The 24,850-nt window shown below is 43.1% G+C and overlaps 2 protein-coding genes across 2 annotated transcripts in view; one reads left to right on the top strand and one right to left on the bottom strand.

The window, feature by feature from the left end:
* Nucleotides 1-24,850, bottom strand: part of SYN2 (synapsin II) — a gene marked incomplete at its 5' end in the record, with an annotated part of 176,152 nt that overhangs the window by 57,887 nt on the left and 93,415 nt on the right. The gene's annotated exons all lie outside the window — the stretch shown is intronic.
* Nucleotides 164-23,732, top strand: TIMP4 (TIMP metallopeptidase inhibitor 4; the record flags this gene model as incomplete). The annotated part of the gene is made up of 5 exons (XM_080350726.1): nt 164-293; nt 17,485-17,582; nt 21,779-21,893; nt 22,551-22,675; nt 23,535-23,732. 5 exons carry the CDS (start codon nt 164-166, stop codon nt 23,730-23,732), a joined length of 666 nt encoding a protein of 221 aa, XP_080206852.1.

Raw genomic sequence — 24,850 nt, 5'->3', positions numbered from 1 at the left:
GGTCCCATGTCAGGGCAGCGAGAAGCGAGCGGACGGCGGCGAGTGCGCGGAGCGGGCGGGAGGGGCCGTTGCGCAGCCGGGACCCGCGGCTCGCAGAGCTTCCCAAGGCCGGCCGGAGCAGCCTGGGGCCGGGCCGGGGCAGCCCGGGACCGTCTGGGGCAGCATGGGGCCGGTGCGCAGCGCCTGGCTCTGCTCCGCGCTGCTGCTGCTGGCGGCCGTGGCGCCCGAGCCGGGGGGCGCCTGCAGCTGCGCACCCGCGCACCCGCAGCAGCTGCTCTGCGACGCGGCGCTGGGTGAGTGCGGGGCGCGGCGCGGGGACTGCGGGGGCGCGGGACGGGGCGGCTGCAGGTCCTGCTGCACAGGGGCTGGGGGACAGTGACAGCGGTTCTTGCGCTTTGGCGTCTGTCTGGAGTGTTTTGTGGGCACAAGCCGTGGAAACCAGTGTGTTATTTAGTGCCTTGTTTTTCCTTTTAGTAGGAATGGCTTCTATAACTTAGACTAAGCAGGGGACAATACCAGGGCTTTCAAATAGCTGCTCTTAACGGTTCTTCTAATAAAATATCTGAGGTGTGAGACCACACCTGGAATCTTGTGTCCAGTTGTGGCCCCTCAGTTCCAGCAGGACAGGGAACTGCTGCAGAGAGTCCAGCGCAGCCACCAAGATGCTGCAGGGAGTGGAGCATCTCCCGTGTGAGGAAAGGCTGAGGGAGCTGGGGCTCTGGAGCTGGACAAGAGGACACTGAGGGGGGACTCATTCATGGGGATCAATATGGAAAGGGGCAGTGCCAGGAGGATGGAGCCAGGCTCTTCTGGTGACAACCAGTGACAGGACAAGGGGCAATGGGGGCAAACTGGAACACAGGAGGTTTCACTTAAATACGAGAAGAAACTTGTGAGGGTGTCAGAGCCTGGCCCAGGCTGCCCAGGGGGGTTGTGGAGTCTCCTTCTGTGCAGACATTCCAACCCGCCTGGACACCTTCCTGTGTAACCTCATCTGGGTGTTCCTGCTCCATGGGGGGATTGCACTGGATGAGCTTTCCAGGGCTCTTCAACCCCTGACATTGTGGGATTCTGTGTAAATATATCTGCTATCTATAAACTACACATATATTTTTAATAGCATTTCAGGGAAAATGGAAAACAAAACACAAACTGCCAGGTGATACCATGTTCAAACACTTGATCTTTGTTCTGCTATACTACAATTTCTTTAATGGGTTGTGGTGGTTTTTTTTTTTTTCATTTTCCAAAAATACTTGAGCAGGAAACTGCATTTTCTGCAGAAAAACTGGCTACAGCAGTTGTATATAAATAGAACTTCCCAATCTTTAGGACACTCGTGTTTCATGATATGTTTTCATTGTGTGTCATGATGTTTTCAGTGCTCCATCAGCACTGTGGTTGTCAAACACTTACAGAAAGAAACTACAGGTCTCAAAATTCGACTGCATGGGGACTGGAAAAAGTGACATTTTGCAGGCTTTTGATTTCATTAGGCCAGGCCAAGGCTGGTTCGCTTCCATCTAACGTGAACAGTAAATGTAGAACATGAGTTTCCAAAGTGTCACAAAATTAGCATCTCTATGGGGCAGGCAATACCTTCTGCATACTGATTAATCGCTTTTATCCCCTGACAGAAAATCTTTGTAGCCATGACAAACTCCCAGCTCTGTTTGTGGCCATCAGTTAAATTGCTTTTTAATCTGGCTGCATTAAGCAATCTTTTTCATTAAGTTACCTACACCAGGCGTTAGAACTTGGAGTTGTTTGTGGTGTGAAAGAAAATAGAAACTGTGCTACCAGGAGCTTAACCATAGATGTGTACATTGAACTGTCACAGTCTGCTGCATTCTCACATGCCAGCAAGTGGCAGTTGTTCAACAGGCTTAATGTAGAGATATTTCTAAATCAACAATTTCACAGTATAGAGGAAACTCAAAATATTAAGAGACATCTTCCTTAGGGAAGCCATTCTGGCCATTCTTATTACATATTAAGACATATTCCATCCTTAAATACATTTTACAAATGGTAGATATATGCTACTTTTAATCTATATTTAAATACTGAAGTTTGTAAAATAAAACTGCTTCATATTTGGACTTGATGCTCAAGCTTTCACTTCTGTAAATATTCCTATATACGTAAGCTGCACCTTTTGGCTAAGGAATGTTTATATCAAGGATTCTTTTGTTTATCATTTTAACATAGTATTTATATATATTATAAAAGGATGCATATGGATATTTGTTTATATAAGTACATAGATAAATACATGAAGATTTGTACTTCAATATCAACATTACTTCCAAAATATTGATAAAGAAAGAAAGGGACGGCTCTTCAGCCACCAGAACCTATGGGAGTTGAATGCTAATCAGCTATTTGCTCAGACTATTCAGCTTTTTTCAGTTATTTTTAAGCACACCCCCCTCTGTACCCACAAACACACTGAAGTATTTCCTTACAGAATAAACCCCTGGCAAATCTTCATAAAAAAAGACAACAGAAATCAGGCCGTGCCTCTAAATTCCACAGCAAAGTAAAAACTGAGGCAAAGTCCCAGAGCTCGCGGAGCTGCCAGCCGCTGCGTGCGCTGGGGTTACTGCTTTATTCCTCAGGTTCCCCATGCATCTGTAACGTTTTTAACGTCCTCTGGGATCGCTGGTGATGTGGGTGCAAAGGGAGGTGGAGGGGGTTCCATCAACAGGTGTTACTTGAGCCACTAACCAAATGTGTGAGGCCACAAAACCTCAGCGTTTATGAGATACCCCAGGAAAAAAACAAGTAGAGACCTTAATGAAGTTTGTGACCGGCTCTTTTCACTGTTGTTCACATGATTTGTGCGGTAGGAGGTTTTGGAGGGTTCCCCTCTGTCTCAATGCTCACAGTGACCTCAGGGTCACAGAACAGGCTCTGTGCCAGCCCTGGTCCTGCAGGGTGCTGACAGAACTGACCCCGGGACCGACGGCACCCCAGGTGTTTGTTCCCCTGGACACCGCAGGGACAGCAGGATCCCCTGCCAGGAACCAGGCGTCCCACACTGGTCCTGCCACTCACCCGGGCTCCATTTGGTCACCTTCTCATGCGCCCTTCAGGGGGGCTGATTTTGAACTAATCTGAGCAGTTTTCATTAGCTTCTCCGTAGTTTTAAATTTCACTTCCAAGAGGTAAATCCTCATTTGAAAGCAGTGCCTGGCACCATGCAGGTACACACCTTTGATACACAAAGGGAGGTGGATGCACTCCCTTTGTGTTCTAACCGCTGAGGCTGTCCCACCACCTGCCCTGTTCATGGGGACTGTCCTGTCCCCAGAGGCCATGGAGATGGGAGGTTCGTTAAGGGAATGACCTGTTAGAGAGCAGTGTAGGGGAAAGGGACCTGGGGGTCCTGGGGACAACAGGATGACCATGAGCCAGCACTGGGCCCTTGTGGCCAGGAAGCCAATGGTACCTGGGGTGGGTTAGAAGGGGGTGGTCAGTAGGTCAGAGAGGTTCTCCTGCCCCTCTGCTCTGCCCTGGGGAGACCACACCTGGAATATTGTGTCCAGTTGTGGCCCCTCAGTTCCAGCAGGACAGGGAACTGCTGCAGAGAGTCCAGCGCAGCCACCAAGATGCTGAAGGGAGTGGAGCATCTCCCGTGTGAGGAAAGGCTGAGGGAGCTGGGGCTCTGGAGCTGGACAAGAGGACACTGAGGGGGGACTCATTCCTGGGGATCAATATGGAAAGGGGCAGTGTCAGGAGGATGGAGCCAGGCTCTGCTGGTGACAACCAGTGACAGGACAAGGGGCAATGGGTGCAAACTGGAACGCAGGACGCTTCTCCTTCCAGAAATACCTTGTGCTGCGGATCTGCTGTTTCACCTTTCCTGGTCAGTACTGAGGCACCACAGCTCAAACTGGTACCAGAAAATTCCTCTGATAACGGCTCTTTTGGAGAGAACCACAGATGTGACCGATTTTATCAGTGCCGAGAGAACAGATCTGTTCAGTCTCCCTGGACTCAATTCTAAACCAATATTCACAGCAAATTAGACAATCTGTAGAGAGAAATAGTATATGTGGGGAGGACGGATTGTTTTCTGAAGACTGTCATACTGGTTTTCCCCCCTTAGGTATAAGCAAGGTTGTTTTTTGGACAGTATGACAAATACATAAATACTCTGCATTTCTGAGCAATGTAACAGCAGTGCCCTATCTTTAAAGTTAGATAGATTCTTTCTGATTTAAACTGTCTTATGGTGGTTGTTTTTTCTTAAACATACATAAAAATGATGTTTTTACTGAATATTTGGCACCAAGAGAAATGACTAACAGAACTTCATTACAAAGAAATATATAATATAGCATCAGAGAATAGTTCTATGGCTTTGGAGGAGAGTGGCACATTTCAGAGTAGGATGGGAGTGTTACAGCTGGAGCTTGGCAGCATTTTCAGCCTGCTAAAATCTCCTCAAATCGCTGAGATCAGGCATTGTAAACATGTGCCAGATTCGATATTAAATTTTAATCATATTTAAAAATAACAGTAAAAAGTTTTATTTAAATACACCAGAATTAAGTTCTCAAAGTCAGCTCCTCTGGGATAAAATTACAATATGCTATTTCTTTATTACTGAGTTTCATATTAAAACTTTGATGGCTCAGTATCCCAAGATTTTTCCTCTCTGCAATATAATATCTAGTTTTGTTCTAGAATGGATGAATTTGTACATTATTAGACTGGGAAGTAACTTTACCTGATGGGGAAAATCAGCATTGGAGAAGGTATTGGAAGTGTAGACAGCACTTCTTCCAAGTTAGGAGAGGGAGTTTTCTCAGCAACAATTGTCAATCCAATTATAGCAATAAAGCGCTGGCCTTGTGCTGGTGCGGGTGTCTCTGGAGCAAAGCACAACACCTCGGCTTGGGTCTTGCAGGAATTATTACACAAAGGAAGTTGTGAGGCTGTGTTAGTGCCGTGGAGAGCAGGCTGCCAGAACAACATTCATTATCTTAACCGGTGAATCATCTTAAATCCATTTAGCAATCATACTGATCTCAAAAGTACTGCTACTCGTGTTTGTAGGTTTAATGCTGAAAATAAGGTAATTCCCTTAGCCCCACGTCCTCAGAAAGTGGCTGGGAAAAGCTCAATTCCTGCCCTGCTCTGCAGAGCCCACGAGTGTCCAGAACACAGTGTGGGAACCATCAATGTCAGACCCTTCCCCACGTCCCCTTCTTCTCATATGACTAATGTCAACTTCATTAACAAAGAATATTGAAAAAGAGACATTTTACCCTTAACTCACATTTCAACACGCTCATAAGTGACATAAGTACCAAACCCACCTTTCACCTGCTTTAGCTGTATCATGTCCTGCCAAGGTCAGGTATACAGAAGGGGACAGGTTTCTTTAAGTATGAAAGAATTACATCATAATTTTTCTTCCTTGCCTGTCATGCATACTTTCATACACATTAGCAGTGTTTGATGCACTTAGAGTGAAGCTCTTACCAAAGAAAAAATACCTGCAACCCTGCAAAGGTCCATCACTGGTACGAATGCCTGATTATTATAATTTATCATTGCAGTACACACGTTTCTTGGCATTGTAGCCTGAAACATCTACATGCTTTCAAAACTACAGAACTGGACTGCACTGGCTGCAGACATGGTGCCGTTGATGACTAGTTACAGCTAGGTGTAGTTGTACCTGTCTCTGCTGAATGCTGTGCTCGGCGAGCCGTGCGGGCGCTGCCAGGGCAGCTGCAGTTTGAGTCCTTCCATTTGCAGGTGCAACTGAAAACATGTTGGCGAAACAGCCTCCTGGGATAAAGACCGAATTTCCCGTTTGGGAGTAGGAAATATTTACTGAATCAGATCTACAAATAATCCTGTATCTACTTCAGGTCTTAAGGCAGAAGCAAACACTTTGAGACCTTCCTTCCAAACTGCATGTCCAGTCTGTCTCCTAAGGTACTTTTCACGTGTAAGGCTCAGCTTCTGCTGCCAGCAGCTCGCAGCAATCGCGTCCCATCTGCTGGAGTTACCGCTGCTCAGAACCCCGCCATTTGAGCACGAAAATGGGGCTCGGGCTGCAAAACCGCAGTCGCTTTCCTCCCCTGTGCTCGCCCAGCTTTTCGTGGCAGGGTTCCCAATGGCTTCAACGTGTGGCTGTGAAACGAGGCGGCATCGTGACAGCGAACAACGGGACGGGACTCTGAGCACGACGCTCCTGTCAATTAGAATGTAGGTGACAACCCCTAAATAATTAAGCGTTTTGAAAAAAAAACCAAACAGTATTGTGTAGTAAAATGAAATCTCAGAAGAATTATGCAGACTGCCCGATGTAGAAGTGACTCAGTAATAGTGACTCATTGCTGAGCACGTTATAAATGCAGGATCAGAAAATCAGGAACTACTACTGTAAAGAAAAGTGCTAAGGAACTAAAAGCCCGTGATTTCAAAACCAACATTCTGCGCACGCTGTGTGGAAAACAACGCGCGAGCTTAGAAACAGAGATTAAATAATACAAAACGCAGAACATGAAAGACTGCCAAACTCTTAATCCTATTAACGGGCCAACTTTAATCCCTAACTTTCTCATTAAAAAGTATCTCGGTACCAAGGGTTTTTCCGCGTGGAGGAGGGGGAGCGCAGCTATGAATGGAAATCCACAATAACATCATGTATGTTGTTCTGCAGACTTCGGAGTATAAAGAGAGCGTTATTCTGCAGCTGAAATTGGGCAGATGTTGATTACTAGTCAAATGATGTGGTATTTGAGGCTTGTGAAATAGGGAGAAATATTTCTGGTAACATGAGTAGCAGCTGTAAAAACAGTGCAGAAAAATAAAACTGACCTGGAACATTAGGAGATCGTGCTATTTTTTAGGTAATATTTAAGTTAAAAGAATACCACGCATCTGTTAAAAATACACTCACCTCTTCCTTTTGAAACTCCGTAAAATCAAGATTTGGAAACCTCAATCTCATAAATTGAATGTATTCCAATTAAAAAACCAAACCACACAAGCAGCCGCCTAATCTGGTTTAACAAAGGAGCCAAAGCTGATCCACTTTTGCCTTCAACACAAGGAATTTTTGCATCTGGAGCCAGAAACACACAGAGAGGCACAGAACCCTGCCCTCCCTGAGCCCCGAGCAGCCTCCGCGCGGCGCCCTGCGCCCCGAGAGCCGCCCCGGAAACGCCGCTCGCGTGCAGGCTTGTGTGTGCACAACACAGAGATTCACCCCATTCTCCAAGCATTCGCATTGCAAAATAACACAGTGCAAACTAATATCCAGAGCAAACGGTGATAAAATAACCCTTGGTATCTGTTGTATCGACTCCAGAAGCGTTCAAGGGGTTTTTCAAGAAGGTGAGTTGTTGGAATGCAGTATTTTTTCTCTGAATAAAAAAACGCCTTGAATAACAGTGGATGATGAAATATCCTAATTTATCATCTAGAAAAGAAATTTCAATGGAATTCTTTTAGCTCAAGTGTTAAAGTTTTAAGGCTTTGAGTTTTCAGTCACTGGTATGGTTGTTATCTCACCACATTCACCTTTCCATGCGACTGAAGGACCACCAAGACCAAGCAGTGCCATTCTATGCATTGCTTTCCATAGAAACAGTGTTACAGTGACATTCTTCAGCAAGCTCTGTGGTTACAGATCCAAAACACTTGTGTCCAAATAGTCCATTAAGTTCCACTTTTTTTCTTTCTTGTGATTTCAGAAAGTATGGCTCAGTCAATTACTGTGCCAGAGATATAGTTATTTTACAGATGGCTATAAGCTTTTACTGATAAAATACCAGAAAACTAAAATACAAAGCAAGAAAAATAAAACTGGCTCTACATGCTAACAAGCACAAGCATCTTTAGAGTGGAAGATTCCTTGACTTTGGGTCTAGGAATAGTGATCATGTAGAGTTAAGAAATCCATGGTGCAGACACAGAGGAGAAGAGTTTTCAGATTCAGTATTGGGCCAGTTTTGCTCTTTTTCAGGTGTTTAAAGAGGATTCAATAGCATCTTGATGGGTTCTCAAAAGAGGAAAGAAAGTATATATATGTAAGGCTGATCCATCATCTCAGCAGATACCCTGATGCAATGATCTATTTCTCTGTTGAAGGAACAATTAAAAAGTCCCAAATAACTCCGAAATCCACACTGCAAAAGAATGCAGCCTTCGCTATGTTGTAAGCATCAAAAGCAAAAAGCGTGTGGAAAACCCGCACTGTAGGGCTGTGCCAACCGCAAAAGGGTCGCCAGATTGATTCCCGAAGCCGTGCGTTGTTCTGTCCCATCACCAAACCGGTTGTTACTGGCAATAATTTGGCAGCAGTCCTGTGGGAACCCGGGGGTCGTCTCTGGTCTCCCACAAACATTACACGGCCCATTTTGACAAAATGCACCAGTTTTCATTCAGTACCCAGACTCAACTTCCAACCTCCCCCTCATCCCACACAAGATCTGGAGTCTTCGGTATAAGACGAAAAGAAATACGTGAATACTCTGAAACTATTTTTCAGAGGTGAAGACAGTAGCCAGCAAATATTGATTAAAAAAGCCCCATACAAACAAACATGCCAAAGAACAACAACAAAAGCAACAATTGATGGTAAAGCATTTGGACAGCCATGGCAGAAGTGGTCTCTAGATGACTGGAAGTGCTTGGCATAGAAAGAATTATGGCCATTGTAAACCATATATATAGATAACAGAAGAACAGAATTAAACAGATGTATTTTGCACTAGAAGGACAGCACCTACACTACATGGATGCCAAATTCTTCTTTAGAGAAGTTAACAATGGGTGCAGTAACAAACAGAGGATGAAGGGTATTCCAGTAAATTCGTAACAACCAGATCCTGAAAGATCACAAACAAATTTGAGTCAATTTGCAAAAGCGCATGTTGGCTGTGAGCGTAACTCGGGTATAGAGATACGGATTTACGTGCCTCCACGCTGAAAGCCAAACAACCGAAGCAATAAAAAGTAGTTTTTGAGAACAGGGAGTGCAGAGCTTTTTGCATGCAGTGCAGATCATCTCAGCTCAAACTACGTGAAATGAAGTTATAGCACTAGCAAAGCCTGTGTCTGGACCCCGAGCACAGAAGAATGAAGAAAATTACAAATGGGAAGGGAAAAAAAAAAGGCATTTTAATGAGACTATAGTTGGCAAATCCTTCAGCATAAACAGAGAAACCAGAATATTTGCCATTAAGGGACTTGCTTTGAAAAGATCTTAAACATTTCAGATTAAGGGCAACTCATTAGGCCATGACATTATTCTCCTGGCACTGGCACTTGCTGGCATTACTCAATACTTAGTTTCCTTAAATTGCAAGTGACAGAAGGATTTCCACAACGTCTCAGCAGATCCCTGGATGCACATGTTCTCTAAGTGAGAGGGACGTGGGTGCTCAGGTACCTGCGCACAGCACAGACACACTGGCAGCTCAGACAGCCAGAGCATCCCTGCTGATCCTTTTGGATGCTGTTTCTAAGTCTCTAAAATAATCTGCTTTAAAAATATCAGGCTGTATGTAAAGCTACATGTTAGGTATTTAATTACTTATTTTAAAACATTATGTTGATGTTGGTCAAGCAATAACTTTTGCCTTCTTTCGGACAAATTGCCTTCTTTTGGCAGCCATTACCCATACCTGTGAGCTTAGCCCAAATTTACAATGATCGTTTTATGCTGTTAGTACTTCTTCCTTTCATATGGATTTTGAGAAATTATAATCCTTTCCATATATAGGCATATGAATACATATTAAATGCATATTTAGGCAAGTGAATTTGCTTTCTTCATTGGTGAAACTCGCAGCTTTACACTAAGCAGATGCACCAAGGGATGTTCAGCTGCCGATCCGCAGCGTTGCGCAGGGAACGAGTACGGCTGATGAGTACGGAGGGAGTAACACTTTTACAATCTCTTGTACATTTAAGAGGCTTTGTAAGCAATACAAATCAGCGGCCAATGCACACTATTTTATTTTGAAACCTATCCAAGGTATCTGTTCTATCTTTTCTATCCTGTGCAGTATTGCTTGAAAGTGGGGTCATTAATTTTTGCTTGCTGCAACAAATTCTGTGCAGATTCCTCTTCCTTTCCATGGTTAAGATTATTCTCCCTGCCTGCTGACTCTCTTCACTCTCTGCAAGGAAACTGAAGCATATCAAATGTTTAGTTTCCAATCTAAAGATTTGGTTTTTCTTTTTTTGGTCATAAACCCATACCCATGGAACCCGAGTATGCACATGTGTGTCCTGGGGTTCCTCTGGCAGCTCTGCAGTGCCGCTCGTCAGCATTCTTCACGAGACCAAGAGTCTGTAAGACTGAGCACACTATACTGGCTATAGTATCTACAGCATCTACACCTAAACGCGGTGAATGAAGCAGTGTGTCTATACCCTATCTTCAGAGGCATTCATCTTGGAATTCCAGCATTATTTTACTGTCATTTGAGTTTGGGTGAATACGGTAGATGAGGCCAGTTCTGCTCACAAACTTTGAGTTAGTTTCCTTTCCTGAACCTCCACCTGGAGCAGCTCTTTGGTGACAAGGAGGACTGAATTAGTCCCTCCTGTGATTTCAAGCTGCTTCTCCTCTCCAGTCTCATCCTGAATCCACTGAATTAACTCACTCCCAAAACTGAAGATGGGCACTGCTGCAAATCTCATTATCGGATTTGCACCCGTTCTTCTCTTCAAATACAAAATACTTTAAATGTGTATACTACAAGGAGGGGTGGTCCTGCATTGTGCTGATCACTGATAGGAAGCGACAGGGTATCAATAAAACCCTTTCTTTCTTAACTCTGTGGGAAGCACTCTGAAAATAATCATCTCTCCTTCAGTTGCAAATGTTTGTTAACAGGCAACTCTTGGCTTAGTTTAGTCCTGGCTGTAACGTAACCTGTGGCACTTCAACACTGTACTGCAGTCTCTAGTCATTTCAAAGTAGTTTATCCCAATATGTGAATGAACTTCACCATCAATTATGTCATTGATTAGTTAATGCATCAGTTCTGGAAAGCTGTCCTTATGATACTGCAAAACAATTAAAGGCAAATAAATTTAAGAAAGCCTTTCATAGTTCATTTAAACGAGGAGTCTATGTTCTTAAAAAAAGACAGGCATATATTTATCAGCTCATTCTGATACTGTACAGTCTTGGTCATAAATGAGGCTCCTATTGTTGGGCTGATGTTGGGATCAGAGCCATCTTCTACAAATCTCCACACGATACTTGATTCGCCCACACCAGTGGGTGGGTGTAAAGTTGTATTAGCACGATTTACTATGAACTTATTTTCTGACACACCCAACAAAGTAGGAAGATTAGCCCCATTTCATAGTGAGGGTTACAAAAAGAGCATAAACACAGTTTTACAAAGGTTTCACAAGCAGCTCCTTCCCCCTCCACAATGAACAATGGAGATCTCAGACTGGAGGGAAACAATACAAGGAGATCTGTTAATATCATCACAGGGCCAGCAAAAGCCCTTTCACACGGCAGCCCGGCACGGCCTGCAAATCCAGGGGTATTTCTGGTGTTTCCTGGTTTACTCTGCAATTCTTTTAGATCACTGGACCTAAAACTTGACCTTCAAACAAGCAACTGGGGCTGTACTCTGTGGCACATTCTGCTGAACGCTTGTGGTGCTGTACAAACCCCAGACACACCAGAGCCGCTGTCATTGCACCCCGGGCACAACAACTGAGCTGGGAGGTGAGGGCCGGGCAGCAGTGCTACTGCCTTCCCTTGGACATGTAAAATAGCGCAAAAGTGTTTGCAATGAGGCAAAATCCTGAAGAGCAAACCTTTTCGCTAAACTCTTTTGAGAAAAAATTATATATATATATGTATATATATATATATATATAGGCTTTTGATTAAAAAAAACCAAAAACCAAACCCTCCACAAAAAACAACAAGAATTTTGGAGAAGAAGAATTTTTGAATGGCAACATCAAGTTTTGAAGAACCTGAGGTGGGTGTGGTTGGTGCTCCCGCAGTTCTCGCTGTGGAATTTCCCCCCACGCGCATCCCGGGTCCGATGCTGCAGGAACTGGAGACATTTGTGTAGCAAGTTGAAGCTACTGCACCCCAAGGATGAAACTAGTTCTGATAGATAGAAGTTGGAGGTAATCTTACAGGAGAAGGGTGAGCAGAAACAGCTGCATATTGTGTATGCGAATGCTTTCATGTTTATATCTATACATATTTATGTTATGTGTCCATAGTTTTGCTTTATTTGATACTACACACTGACTGATACGTAATTTCACTTTGTTGTCTATTTTTGCCCATTTGGATGCTTTCTCTATGTGTTGCCATAAATATTTGGAATGCCACCCTCAAGCCTTCTACGTAGCAATACACTCCTATTTAGATCCCTCTCCTTGTGCCACTTTTTCCTTGTCCACATAAGAGCAACAGGATCTGGCAACAGTTTGATTGAGGTGTCAGACATTAAAGATACGGGTAGAAATAAGGGCTCAAAAATCACTCCTATTTAGGAAAGTGAACGGGCTAAACTGAGGCAAATATAAGAAAAAAGAAGGAGCTGCGTGAGGCATTACTGCAACCTTGTTCGTAACTTTTTAGCAACTTAGATCTTTCTTTTCCTGTCAACGTAACTTTTTAAGTCTCATTTCCAGGTTTTTGTAGCAAAGCTGATTTGGATTATAAACTCGTGCGATATGAAATAATCTTTCTTGATTTCTGAAGAGCAAACCTGTTCAAAGTGCCGCAGGTGCCGTTTCTGCCCGGGTACCTGTGCTGGGGTTGGTACAGTCGGGCTGAGCTGGAGGCCACAGCCCCAACACAGGTTCTTGCTCAAGGTGCCTGTTTGATGGACGTTGCTGCTCCTGGTCGTGATCTCAGGTCTCAAATGGGATCTCATCACCTGGGCCCGTCAGGACTCGTGGCTTTTATTAACGAGGGCTAACGCCATGGAGCAAGAATGTTCAGCACAAAGGACGGGGCGCAATCAGAGACCTCCCTCTGCGTTTCGGTAGCTCCTCTGTTTGGTGCCATGTCAATGCTGGAGGAGACGTTTCTAAAAGTTAAAAGTGGCCATAGAGGTGCCTAAAAGGAGATAAATCTCCAGGCAAACCGGGACACACGCAGAACATGCTGCTCTGTGCACGGGCCTCAGATCCATTGCAAGGCTAAGGGACAGGATTTAGCCCCTGTTTTTACAAAAACCAGCTAAGGCATCCCAGTCTAGACAGCCCTGCCCTTCTCTTCATTAACCTACCAAGGACTGGAGCTCATTAACGGAGTTTTGCTTTAAGCTGCAACTCCCTAATCAAAAATATGTGAATTAATGAATTGTACGTATTACATAGTTTATCACTGATACAATGGAAACTCCAGTGCAGCTAATATTCCAAACTGGATGCATCCATCCTGATAATAATCTATAAATCTTTTGATTCTAGATGACATTTTTCTTCTGATAGAAATCTTACTCCAGAGACAAAAATACTGAACTAACCCCAACTTAAAACAACAGTTTAATAATAGTTTGTATTTCTCACAGTATTGTGACCTTAACACACCTGACATCATTGTTCAGGATGCGGCTTGAGGGTTTTCAGAGTCCAAACAGATGAAAGAAGAGATTTTCAGAGCTCCAAGTGTCTGCTTCTCTATCTATCTATCTTTAAAATTTATACTCTTTTTAGCTATATTTTTATTTTTACTTACATTTGATCTATTTTTAGGTTTCTATATTTAAAATAAGAACATACACAAGAAATTATAATTTCTTGTTCTTTTGTCCAGTAATATCCAAAATATTTTCCTATGCAAGTATTTGTCGTTGTACAGTTGCAGATACTAGGGAAAGAAGATCTCATTTATTCATCACTGTTTGCCTTCTCCCTTATTGTTTATTTCTTAGGATAATAAAGTTAATCTGGAGAAGTCATTTTTTTGCATTTTTGAAGCAGTAATAAAGTTGATTACTTTTGTTGAGTCAAGTTGCCTGTCTTCAAACAACAGTGCTGTGGCCAACAGGTTAAGGAAAAAGGCTAAACAGCATCATCTTAAAACCTGTATAGTACTATCTCAAATAGTATCATAAAGAATGTATTATTAAATAATACTAACTTGTAACAATGAGAGTAATTCAACACTAAACAGATTTCCCTTTGTCAGTGCCTCAGAAATAGCTCCGCGTCTGCTGTTTTCAGGGAACAGATGAATTTCAGTGGACGAAGCGCAAGGATTTACTTTATTCTGATTCCATCTGTATCTATGACGTGGAACAGCCTTCAGTTCACTGCTCAGTTCTCTGTCTGCTGTGAAAAAGATAGTTGTATTTCATTGCATATCTCACGATCTAACGGCAGTGAATTTCTTTTGAAGAGGCCTCTAGTAGAAGTAGTTCTTCATGTTCATTAAAATTGCTATTACACAAGGTGATGGTACAGTTTATTTAAAAGTAAATAATTAGCATAGCTAATTATAGAGAGAGATCACCCAGGAAAGATGCAGTTAATGTCTAACTTCCTACCATTACTCTGTATAAACAGTTTTATACTGTGTAAAGCCCTGGAATATCTAAACACAACTATATCCCATTTTATACTCAGTTCTGTCCTTCATCCAGTTCAAAATTACCTTCTGTTGATGTAGAAATGCTTGCGAGATTTTTATTATTATTCAGAAAGGAAAGAATAAAAATATTCTCAGCACATTTCCAACACTGCGTGTCCAACAGCCGAGCTGATGGACTCGACGGACCCTTGTCCTGCAATACCTGCAGCACCGGGACATGTGCGGCTGGCACAGGCGGGAACGGGACAGAGCGGCCGGAGCCCAGAGCTGGGGCTCTGGAGCTGGACAAGAGGACACTGAGGGGGGACTCATTCTTGGGGATCAATATGGAAAGGGGCAGTGTCAGGAGGATGGAGCCAGGCTCTTCTGGTGACAACCAGTGACAGGACAAGGGGCAATGGGTGCAAACTGGAACACAGGAGGTTCCACTGAAAGATGAGAAGAAACTTGTTGGGGGTGAGGGTGTCAGAGCCTGGCCCAGGCTGCCCAGGGGGTTGTGGAGTCTCCTTCTGTGCAGACATTCCAACCCGCCTGGACACCTTCCTGTGTAACCTCATCTGGGTGTTCCTGCTCCATGGGGGGATTGCACTGGGTGAGCTTTCCAGGGCCCTTCAACCCCTGACACTCTGGGGTTCTGTGAAATGCCACATCCTACTACTGGAATATGAGAGCAAATGTCTTTTGAAAAACAGTACGTGTTTTTAATGCGGGGTGAGTTGGAGGCACGCAGAGATATTGGCACTAGAATCCAGAGGCTGTGCCTATGTATTTCATATATGCAACTTCCTCATAGGAATCCTATAAGTGACAGATAAAATGCCATTATTACAACTCAACAAGCAGAGGTTGTTCTCAGTCAGGGCCAGAGAAGCCAAGGCAGCCACGGGGCACTGGAACCTTTTCTAGGGGAGGGCAGATGAGCAGGAATCCGAGGTTGAACCGCCCTCCGAACCACGAGCGAGGACAGGGAGATGGGCGGCCCAGGAATGCTGCATCAGGAAATGCTTGTGGTTGAAAACAGAAGCAACCACACGAATAAGAGGGTTTGGGAGACAGCTAGACGGCACTGATTGAAAAAAAATATATTAAAACACAGAAAAAAGCAAACCAAGAAGGATTAAAAGGCCCCAGAAGATCTGTGTGCATTTGAATCTGGTAAAACCCAAATAACTGAAAATTCAGACATCCTGTAACAATAAAACTTCCTTGTCATTAAAAAAGATAAAAAATAAAACTCTCAATTTGGTCTTCCTTCACCATCTGGAAGCTTTCTCTTAAACAAACAAACGAATGAAACATAGACAACATAAAAGTAGTTTTCATTTTCTTCTACACACCCAGAAAGAGATCTCTTAATGACAAACCCCAAAATGTTGTACTTTGAGCCTGGAGCCACTGTGAGCTATCACTGATCACCTCTAATGCTCCTCTCAGACGCTAACAAGCAGAATTTAATACAAATATGAAAATGAGTAACGTTTCAACATTAAACACAAGGGGAAAAGTAGTTTTAATTATCCTACAAATGTCTGCATTGAGTAGGCAGGAAAACAGGAAAACATACTCTGCCTAAAACCCGCGTTATGGTATGTGTATGGAGAATAATGCAGCAGGCTCCTAGCGGCTGTCTCAGCCCTCACCTTCTGTAGCGAATGAACGCTTTAACGAGAAAACTTCTTTGTAGGTAATAACGATGCAAAGGAAAGCAATGCAAAACAAACCAACATGATTCTAATTTGACCTTTCCAGCAGTATAATACACAGATCCACAACACTTTTCATCTGGAATTAGATCAAAGCACGTAAGAAGTACTGTTAATTTGTGGGAACACGGCGCATCTGCAGATGATTAAAGAGATGCTGCCACTTACCATATGAAATGAGGAATTTGGTCTTCATACTTAAAAGAACTCTTTCCTTCCAATCCAACCTGTAAGTCTAAAATGCTCTTTTAAAAGAGTTTAAAAGGCTCGGGAGGAGGGAGCATTGCCAAAAGATAGAGGACTCAAGCTTTGAAGCTGCAGGCGTCTGCATTGTGTGGATTATTACATCTAGTTTGCTCTGCTAATAAGTGAGGGAGTGAGAATTGCCCATTATTAGATGGGACTGACCTCTATTTGGCTGCAAAGAAAATTACCATCTGGCTTTCTTATTCCTTTTCTTTAGATAGAACGTTTTGAGGTCAATCTATCAAAGAAATGTTTTGGCCATGTACCATATGGCCAACAATCCTGTTCTTCCCCATGCCTGATAGTCCCGGTATGTTTTAAACTGCATATGCGAGGGAGATGCCTCAAACACACAGATAGGACAATAAACCATTTCTTCTTTCATAAAACCTCATACTTTCCTTCTTCAAAGAATAGAAAATAAATGTGTCAAAAGATGAAGTAATAAATTGATACAGGTGAACACAACTCGACATGTTGTGTTAAGAAAAATGCTATAATCCATAGTCTCAGAAAAGCATATGAAAGATTATTCTCATCTTGTCTTCTGATTTCATACACAAAATTGACGCTTTAATCTTGCCTGGCACAGTCTTTCAGACTTCAAGTCTATGCCATTGATCGCCAGTTCTTCTGTCATCAACAGGAGCATCCTTTGCCTTTGCTCACTGATTATAATGGAGTCCTTCAAAGATTTTGGTGAACCGTTTCTGTGAAAACCGAGTGGTAACTTCATTCAGATTTCCAGATGCATGGAAATTCAGATGTATATCATAGGTAGCCCACTTAACTTTATTTTCGGGAGTTTACTCAATCTAGTGTTCTTATAGAAACAAGTCTTAAAATCTACTTCTAGCTAAAGTGTAAAAACAATGCTGAAATCTATCAATATGATTTTTGCTATTTCTTCTAAAACCAGACATATGCTTATTTGCACTTAAATGTTTTTCTCTATTACAGCAATTCGAGCAAAAATATCCAGCGAAAAGGTGGTTCCTGCCAGTGATGATCCTCTTGATAGCCACAAAATGATCCGGTATGAAATCAAACAAATAAAGGTACATGGAATCACTTAGCTATTTTGAAGTTCAGTGCTGATAACCTGTGTATGTGACTACAATTTAGCCCTAAATGCTTTCAGGTGGAAAAGGCTCCGGCTGCCTCCACAGTTAGACCCAGGTGAACTACACAGAATAAATCGAACTAGGGAAAAAAAAAAGAGAAAGAAAACTGTTCTGACATTTATGAGTTGCTTGCTAAATAACTATACTTAACAAAAGTTGTCTTTATTCGCAATGGCTTTATGAAGGCTATAAAAACATACTTCAATCTGTGAACGGTGTTCAATAACATGTGCTGTTTCTGGCCGATGCTCCACACCTGTGTTAGTTGCATTATGGTATCACAACTCTCTGAGTGGACGATGCAAACTGCATGAACAGAGGAGAGCATTTCCAGCTGAAATAGCCAGGACATTTGTTCATAAATGAATAGAGATCTTTGCAGAAACAAGAGACCTTCCCTGATGCTCCTCCACACAAAAATCCCGCTGCATCAATGCTGTTAGGAGAGCAAAGCAGGAGCACCCAAAAATACTGTCGCTCAAAATCACACGGGATTTTTCCATTATTTGTTCAGCTCCAATAAGGAGATGTTCATTAATGTACTTCAAAAAGACATGTCCTGATCCTGTCCAAGTCACCAGCAAAATCCCTCTGATGTAAAAAAGAGCATGACCTACCTGTTCCGGAATACACAAAAGCCAGGTAGTCCCTTGCAATTAAAATGTGTGAGTGTTGATGGGGTGTCTGGTTTGGTTTGGTTATTTGTTTTAAGTTTTCTAGGCGGTTTTATCTCTCACTTTTCAGAGAAGATGATTTTATATTCTTTGCATTGATTTGTATTACTACATTTATTGGGAACACTTAAGCAGATCATTATGAACGGCTACGTGCTTTCAGAAACAATGTAGATGAGCTCAAAGGGGTCTTACTAAGAAAAATCTGCGGTAAACAAGAATATCTCAAAACATTCCCAAGGATGGTTATGACTCCTGTTACGGTTTCACAGCAAATTCAGCACACCAGTTCTTTTTACCTTGCTAAAACAAACCCCAAAACTTGTCACCATCTGTCACTTTCTGTCTTCTTAAAGTATTAAGGGTATTTTCAAATGTGTCTTTACAGAAATACGTATATAAATACCAGAGCAATTCTCTTTCCTCCCACTAGCACTTCAGTTGTCTTTTGCTACTGATATTTCAGTAACTTTATAGAAATGCAAATCGTCTTATACTTCAGGACAAAAGAGAAGACTGAGAAGTCTAGCCTGTGTTGTTACTTTCAGTCTGTCAGCCCATTGTTCAGTGACAGCACACGGAAATCTCTGAAACACCTTCATACAGGGGGGCTGCTCTGGAGTTTCTCCCAAATTTTCCTAAGTGGAGGCATCAGTGCCAGATCTTCATGTAATTCCATTAAGGCAACTCAGCTGGTACTGGGCAGACCAGAGCGCTTGATTGGCCAACCAAAGATGCTCTACATCATTAGATAAAGACCAATGGGTCCTAACAGTCCCAGCTCCAGGTGCCTGCTCCTGGGCAGCAGGGCGCTGAGCGGAGCTGAGCTCACCCTGGCTCCAGCAAACACGACAACAGCGTCTTTGTCTGAAGCCTCCGCAACACAGCAGCTTCTGCCGACTGCGCGTCTTCTGCGGGCTGGCTGCTAAATTATCAGTCCATAAAGGCAACTGCACTGCACCTGGTAAACTGTACAGGAACTGCCAAAGAGTGATGTAACCTGTTTATTCTAAATATACGATTGACAGTGGGCATATGAGTAAAAATTGAACAGGGCTGGGTATACCGAAAAATTAATGAGAAATACTTTTAAACTAACAGAAGTTTGAAAGTGTTCTGGGTAACACTGTAAAGTCCACGTCAAGTTACAAAAGCGAAGAGAGTGATGGATTTTAAATAGCTCATGCTTGTAAATATTTGCTAAGGGCAAAATAATCCTATAAAATAATATGATGGTGTATAAAATCAGTGAGATTTGGCCAGCTCGGTGTAGCAGGACAGTCCCCAGGCTGCCCAACAAGGGCTGGCCGCACCGAGCCCACCAGCAGGGACCTCATGGGGCTCTCAGTCTTCTCAGTAACCCCAAGCTTACCGACCAGAGCAGGAACTGGGTAACGCGATTTCTTGCCTCTTCCCTCAGATGATAACATGTAAAATAATCTAAGTCAGCATATGTCAAATGGCAGAATGTTCTCTTTGCACCGTTTTTGTCTTTCTTCTCTCAGACCGATTTCTCATGTTGTAAATGTGATGACCCGCAGTTACGATAAATGGAACAGTCCTCTCAGAGTTGGGTGGGCATGTTAAGAAGCTATACGTGTTATTTTCTTTTATTGCAATATTTACAGCACTATACTAAAGAGAAAGGAAAATATGTGATTTATATGCAATTTAATATTCATCTTCCTAACATTATTGTTATTGACTTGGTTATCCTACTTACTCTGAGGAGCCACCCAAGAATTAAAACAGTGCCATTAGCTTTCGTGACACTGTCCTATATTATCAGAGCAGCAAAGTAAGGCCAAAGATATTACTGTCATACATGGAATCAACACATTTTACCTAATTAAACTAGTATAAGTGAAATTGCTAAATATTTTCTGCAGAAGCTGAATGGATGGAAACCTACGGAAAAAATTAGACTTCTTTTACAAGACAGTGGGGTCTCCTCACAGTGGGAATAAGAAGTATTAAAGCTAAATCTCCACTTTCCAGAGGTGCACGCAGCTCTAAAGCTAGAGAAGAGTCACTACGGAAAGCTAAGAAAACAAGCCATGATATAGTTGAAAAGGTTTAGAGAACAAAAAGAAGAATGTAATTACTGTAACGGGAACATGCCTGACACAGTGCAGGTAATACAGATAGTCTTTAAAAAGCGTTCTGGAATCTTGAAGCGATAGCTCTGCAGAGGTCTCAGCGACCCTGCTCGGGACAGGCCGGGATCGATGCACACGGGAGTGTCGGGCTCACATCTCTCTGTTCTCCCAGCCCCGCACCCTTTCTTTCTACCTCTGTGAGGTCCTTCCAGAACCTCAAATGCACATGGACCACACCACAATGCAGGATTGAATCAGGTCACAGGTTAATAATGCAAATAATGCAATAATGTAAAAAACAAACAAGCAAAAACCCCCAATCACACGACCAAACCAACCCCCAAAAAACAAACACCAAACTTACTTAAATATTAACTCAGTCTCTATTATAAGTTGCCATGGATATTTATCTTTTTTTTTAATTTAATAGCTAAATCAATGTGTGTTGTCTGCATACTGCCTTTGGAGTTAACTTAGATGAGGTGAGGGGATATTAGAAGCTGTCCCCACTGTTCGCTGCAGCCACTCGGGTTCCCGGGAGCAGGTACCGGTGTCCAGCCCGTGCTCTGCTCCTCCTCCTCACCTGCCCACCTCTGTGTGGGGCCCACAGACCCAATAATCTTACCTAGTAACACCTCGCACATTTTCATCATTATGTGCATTTTCTATTATTTTCACTGCTGCTTTGTACAGGATACTAATTTGTTTAGGTTTGGTTTGGGTTTTCTACTAAGCATTTCAAATTCACACACAATAGTTTTGGACCAGAATCCCAGTGACAACAACTATGGCCGTTTCTATTCCATCAATTTTCCTTCAGGAAAATCAACGTGTTCTACGAGCTGGATCCCATTTTCCAACAGATGTTTGAGAAGGTTGCATTGGGCAAAATTCTGGACACGGCAAACCAGGTTGCTTTAATGACAGAACACAAGAACAAGGTTCTTAGCGCGTGTCATGTCTTTGGAGATCCACCCCATTACAGTGGTCAAGATCAAATTTCCTGTATTCATATACTGAGAAACCTCTGCATCTCACAACGCTGCAGCACCGTGTTTGAGATAACGCTGTCTGCATTAAAGGGAAGATGGTAGAATAGAATATTAACTGAAGAGAAAGCCTTAAAGATCCATTAAAAACACTGAAAAAGCAAGTCTAACCCCCTCTAATTTAAAGAACTAAGACCTAATTTCCTTCTAAACGTAATGGACACGTTTCATTTAGTGTAGAGAAGGGGTGTAATTGGTGTTTTCTCATATAAGAGATGCACCACAAATTCCTTTCAGCTGCTGTTTGCAACTGTTTTCACATGGGTTTTTTTTTCCAGTACTGACTTTCTGTTTCTGATAATTTTCAGATGTTTAAAGGATTTGAGAAGCTCAAGGATGTGCAGTATGTCTATACCCCTTTTGATTCGTCGCTCTGTGGAGTGAAACTAGAAGCTAACAACAAAAAACAGTATCTTTTGACAGGTAAAATATGACAAAACCAGCGTACCTATAAGACCAGAAGTAACTGCTTAGATTGGCTTTGCAAAAATGTGCCAGCCCTTGTTAAAAAGTAGTGTATTTATGTATGCTCCAATTAATACAAACACAATTAAATGTACAAATGACGTAAAGCTGTAATTATACTGTGATCTTACATGTTTTCCATCCCTCCTTGACGATCTTGAAGCACTTTCAAAGAAAGTTGAAGTCAGTAACTATGTAATCACTAAATAGGAAGTATGCCATTATTATTTCTTTAAAACCAACAGCACTGATTTCCCTAGAAACACAAACGTTTACTGAGACAACACCTGCCTATGTGCATGTGGATTTGGGGCTCTAAGTAATCTCAGGTGTTCCTACAGAACCCTGCAATCTAGTTTAACCTACTACTGCACTGTACCCGTCCCTTGCTGGCATATTGTCAGCATCTTTGGAAAAATATCCTTCTTAAATCTTTAACATTTATTCAGCTTGCAATCAGCAGAGTAGTTCTCTAATTGCATTTATTGAAAAAGGGTGAAATACAACTAATTTGGTGCAATTAGTTAAAAACTTTAGATATTCTTGTGATTTATTTCTATATTTAGAACAGAGTTTTATTTACTTGCCTTATTTTTTTTATTTTTCATGCTGCAGGTCAAATTTTAAGTGATGGCAAAGTCCTCATCCATTTATGCAACTACATTGAACCATGGGATGATTTATCCTTGTCTCAAAAGAAGAGTCTTAACCAGAGATATCAAATGGGCTGCGGCTGCAAAGTGAGTATAGAAAAACACTAACAGAATCCCAGAATGTCAGGGGTTGAAGGGCCCTGGAAAGCTCATCCAGTGCAATCCCCCCATGGAGCAGGAACACCCAGATGAGGTTACACAGGAAGGTGTCCAGGCGGGTTGGAATGTCTGCACAGAAGGAGACTCCACAACCTCCCTGGGCAGCCTGGGCCAGGCTCTGCCACCTTCACCCCGAACAACTTTGTTCTCAAATTTGAGTGGAACCTCCTGTGTTCCAGTTTGCACCCATTGCCCCTTGTCCTGTCCCTGGTTGTCACCAGAAGAGCCTGGCTCCATCCTCCTGACACTGCCCCTTGCCATATTGATCCCCAGGAATGAGTCCCCCCTCAGTCTCCTCTTGTCCAGCTCCAGAGCCCCAGCTCCCTCAGCCTTTCCTCACACGGGAGATGCTCCACTCCCTGCAGCATCTTGGTGGCTGCGCTGGACTCTCTCCAGCAGTTCCCTGTCCTGCTGGAACTGAGGGGCCACAGCTGGACACAAGATTCCAGGTGTGGTCTCCCCAGGGCAGAGCAGAGGGGCAGGAGAACCTCTCTGACCTACTGACCACCCCCTTCTAACCCACCCCAGGTACCATTGGCTTCCTGGCCACAAGGGCCCAGTGCTGGCTCATGGTCACCCTGCTGTCCCCAGGACTCCCAGGCCCCTTTCCCCTCCGCTAGTCTCCAACAGCTCGTTTCCCAACTTATCCTGGTGGAGCCCACCTGACAGGCACAAGTGGGTGTCACTGGCAGGAGCTGTTCTCTTATATTTGATACTATCTGAGAATAAACACCACTTTTAAAGAGACCTGCAACATACTGAATTAATGTACTGTTTTCACGTTTAGATTACAACCTGCTACATGGTGCCCTGCTCAATCACAGCCCCCAACGAGTGCCTGTGGACGGACTGGCTGATGGAGCGGAGGCTGTACGGGCACCAGGCCAAGCACTACGCCTGCATCAAGAGGAGTGACGGCACCTGCAGCTGGTACCGGGGTGGCCCTCCCCCTGAGAAAGAGTTCATCGACATCAGCGAACCCTAAATCATCGCTTCCTAAAAAGCCTTGGAGTCTAATTCCACCCAACACCGCACGCTCACAGCTTCCAACTGCCATCGTCTAATCTACCCGTTGCTTAGAAACAAAACCAAATTGTCCTGTACAGCTAAAGCACAAGCCCGCGGAGCTGGCGCTGGCGCAGGATGAGGAACAGCCCTCCTGGAGGTAGCTCCTCTGTACAGTTACGCTTTGGACAGAGAGGCACAAGCTGAGAATGCTCCTCTATGTCCTCTAAGGCATAACCAGTGTCCCTTTCCCCAATAGGAATGTACGAGAGCAAAAGAATTGCCAGAGTTCTGTCCCCTATTTGTGTTAACCTACAGATTAAGAGAGCCCTGTGTTTTATTCCAGATCTTCCTGATGAACTACGGAATGTTTTATAGAACTGTTTTTTTCTATATGAAAGTCTTCTGATACAAAAGAATTATTGTACAGTGTATTTGTAAAGTATTACGACAACGTGCTATATAAAAAAAAAAAAAGATTCAAAAAATCCCTGTTTCTCCTTATCTGTTGAAACAAGTTGAACACTTTCGTGATGGAACAATCTGTGCTCCATATTCTGTATATTACTCATGTCGTAGTTTTCTTAGCTACAGAGTTGTAACTTTCATTGATAACGAAGTTAAGAACCAGCCTTGATAATCAAAATCCTCTTCCCCAGTTCAGTCCCCTCTGGCCTAGCTGTGCCTTGTTGAAGGAGAAGGCAGATGTTGTAATGCTTCAGCATTTAATGGAAGCAGCAGCAATAATGCCAGGCTAAACCTGCTTCTGATAGCGCTCCCTGGCCATCCTGGCGGCCGCGGCAGTACTTGGTAGCGCCTCTCTGAACGCGTGGGGAGGTCCTTGTGTCCAGCACTGTTGAAAGCCTTGGCTTGAGAAACTCTTGTAAAAATACATGCAATAGACACTGAGTAACTTGCGCTGCAAGTCATTTCTAAAAAGCTCTCCACTATTTGAACACATATGTTAGTTTATATTTACATTAATGATTTTTCATTCATCAATACCTGTTGTACTCTGTCATAATTAATTTGGCAACTCATGAACTAGGCAAGTGTCATAACTTATTTTGCCTTTTAGTTTTTTTAGTGTCTTCTGTG

Source organism: Nesoenas mayeri (assembly GCF_963082525.1).
Source record: "Nesoenas mayeri genome assembly, chromosome: 10".
NCBI lineage: Eukaryota > Metazoa > Chordata > Aves > Columbiformes > Columbidae > Nesoenas > Nesoenas mayeri.
Note: the sequence above shows the minus strand (reverse complement) of the source record. Positions and strands in the feature narration are given on the sequence as shown.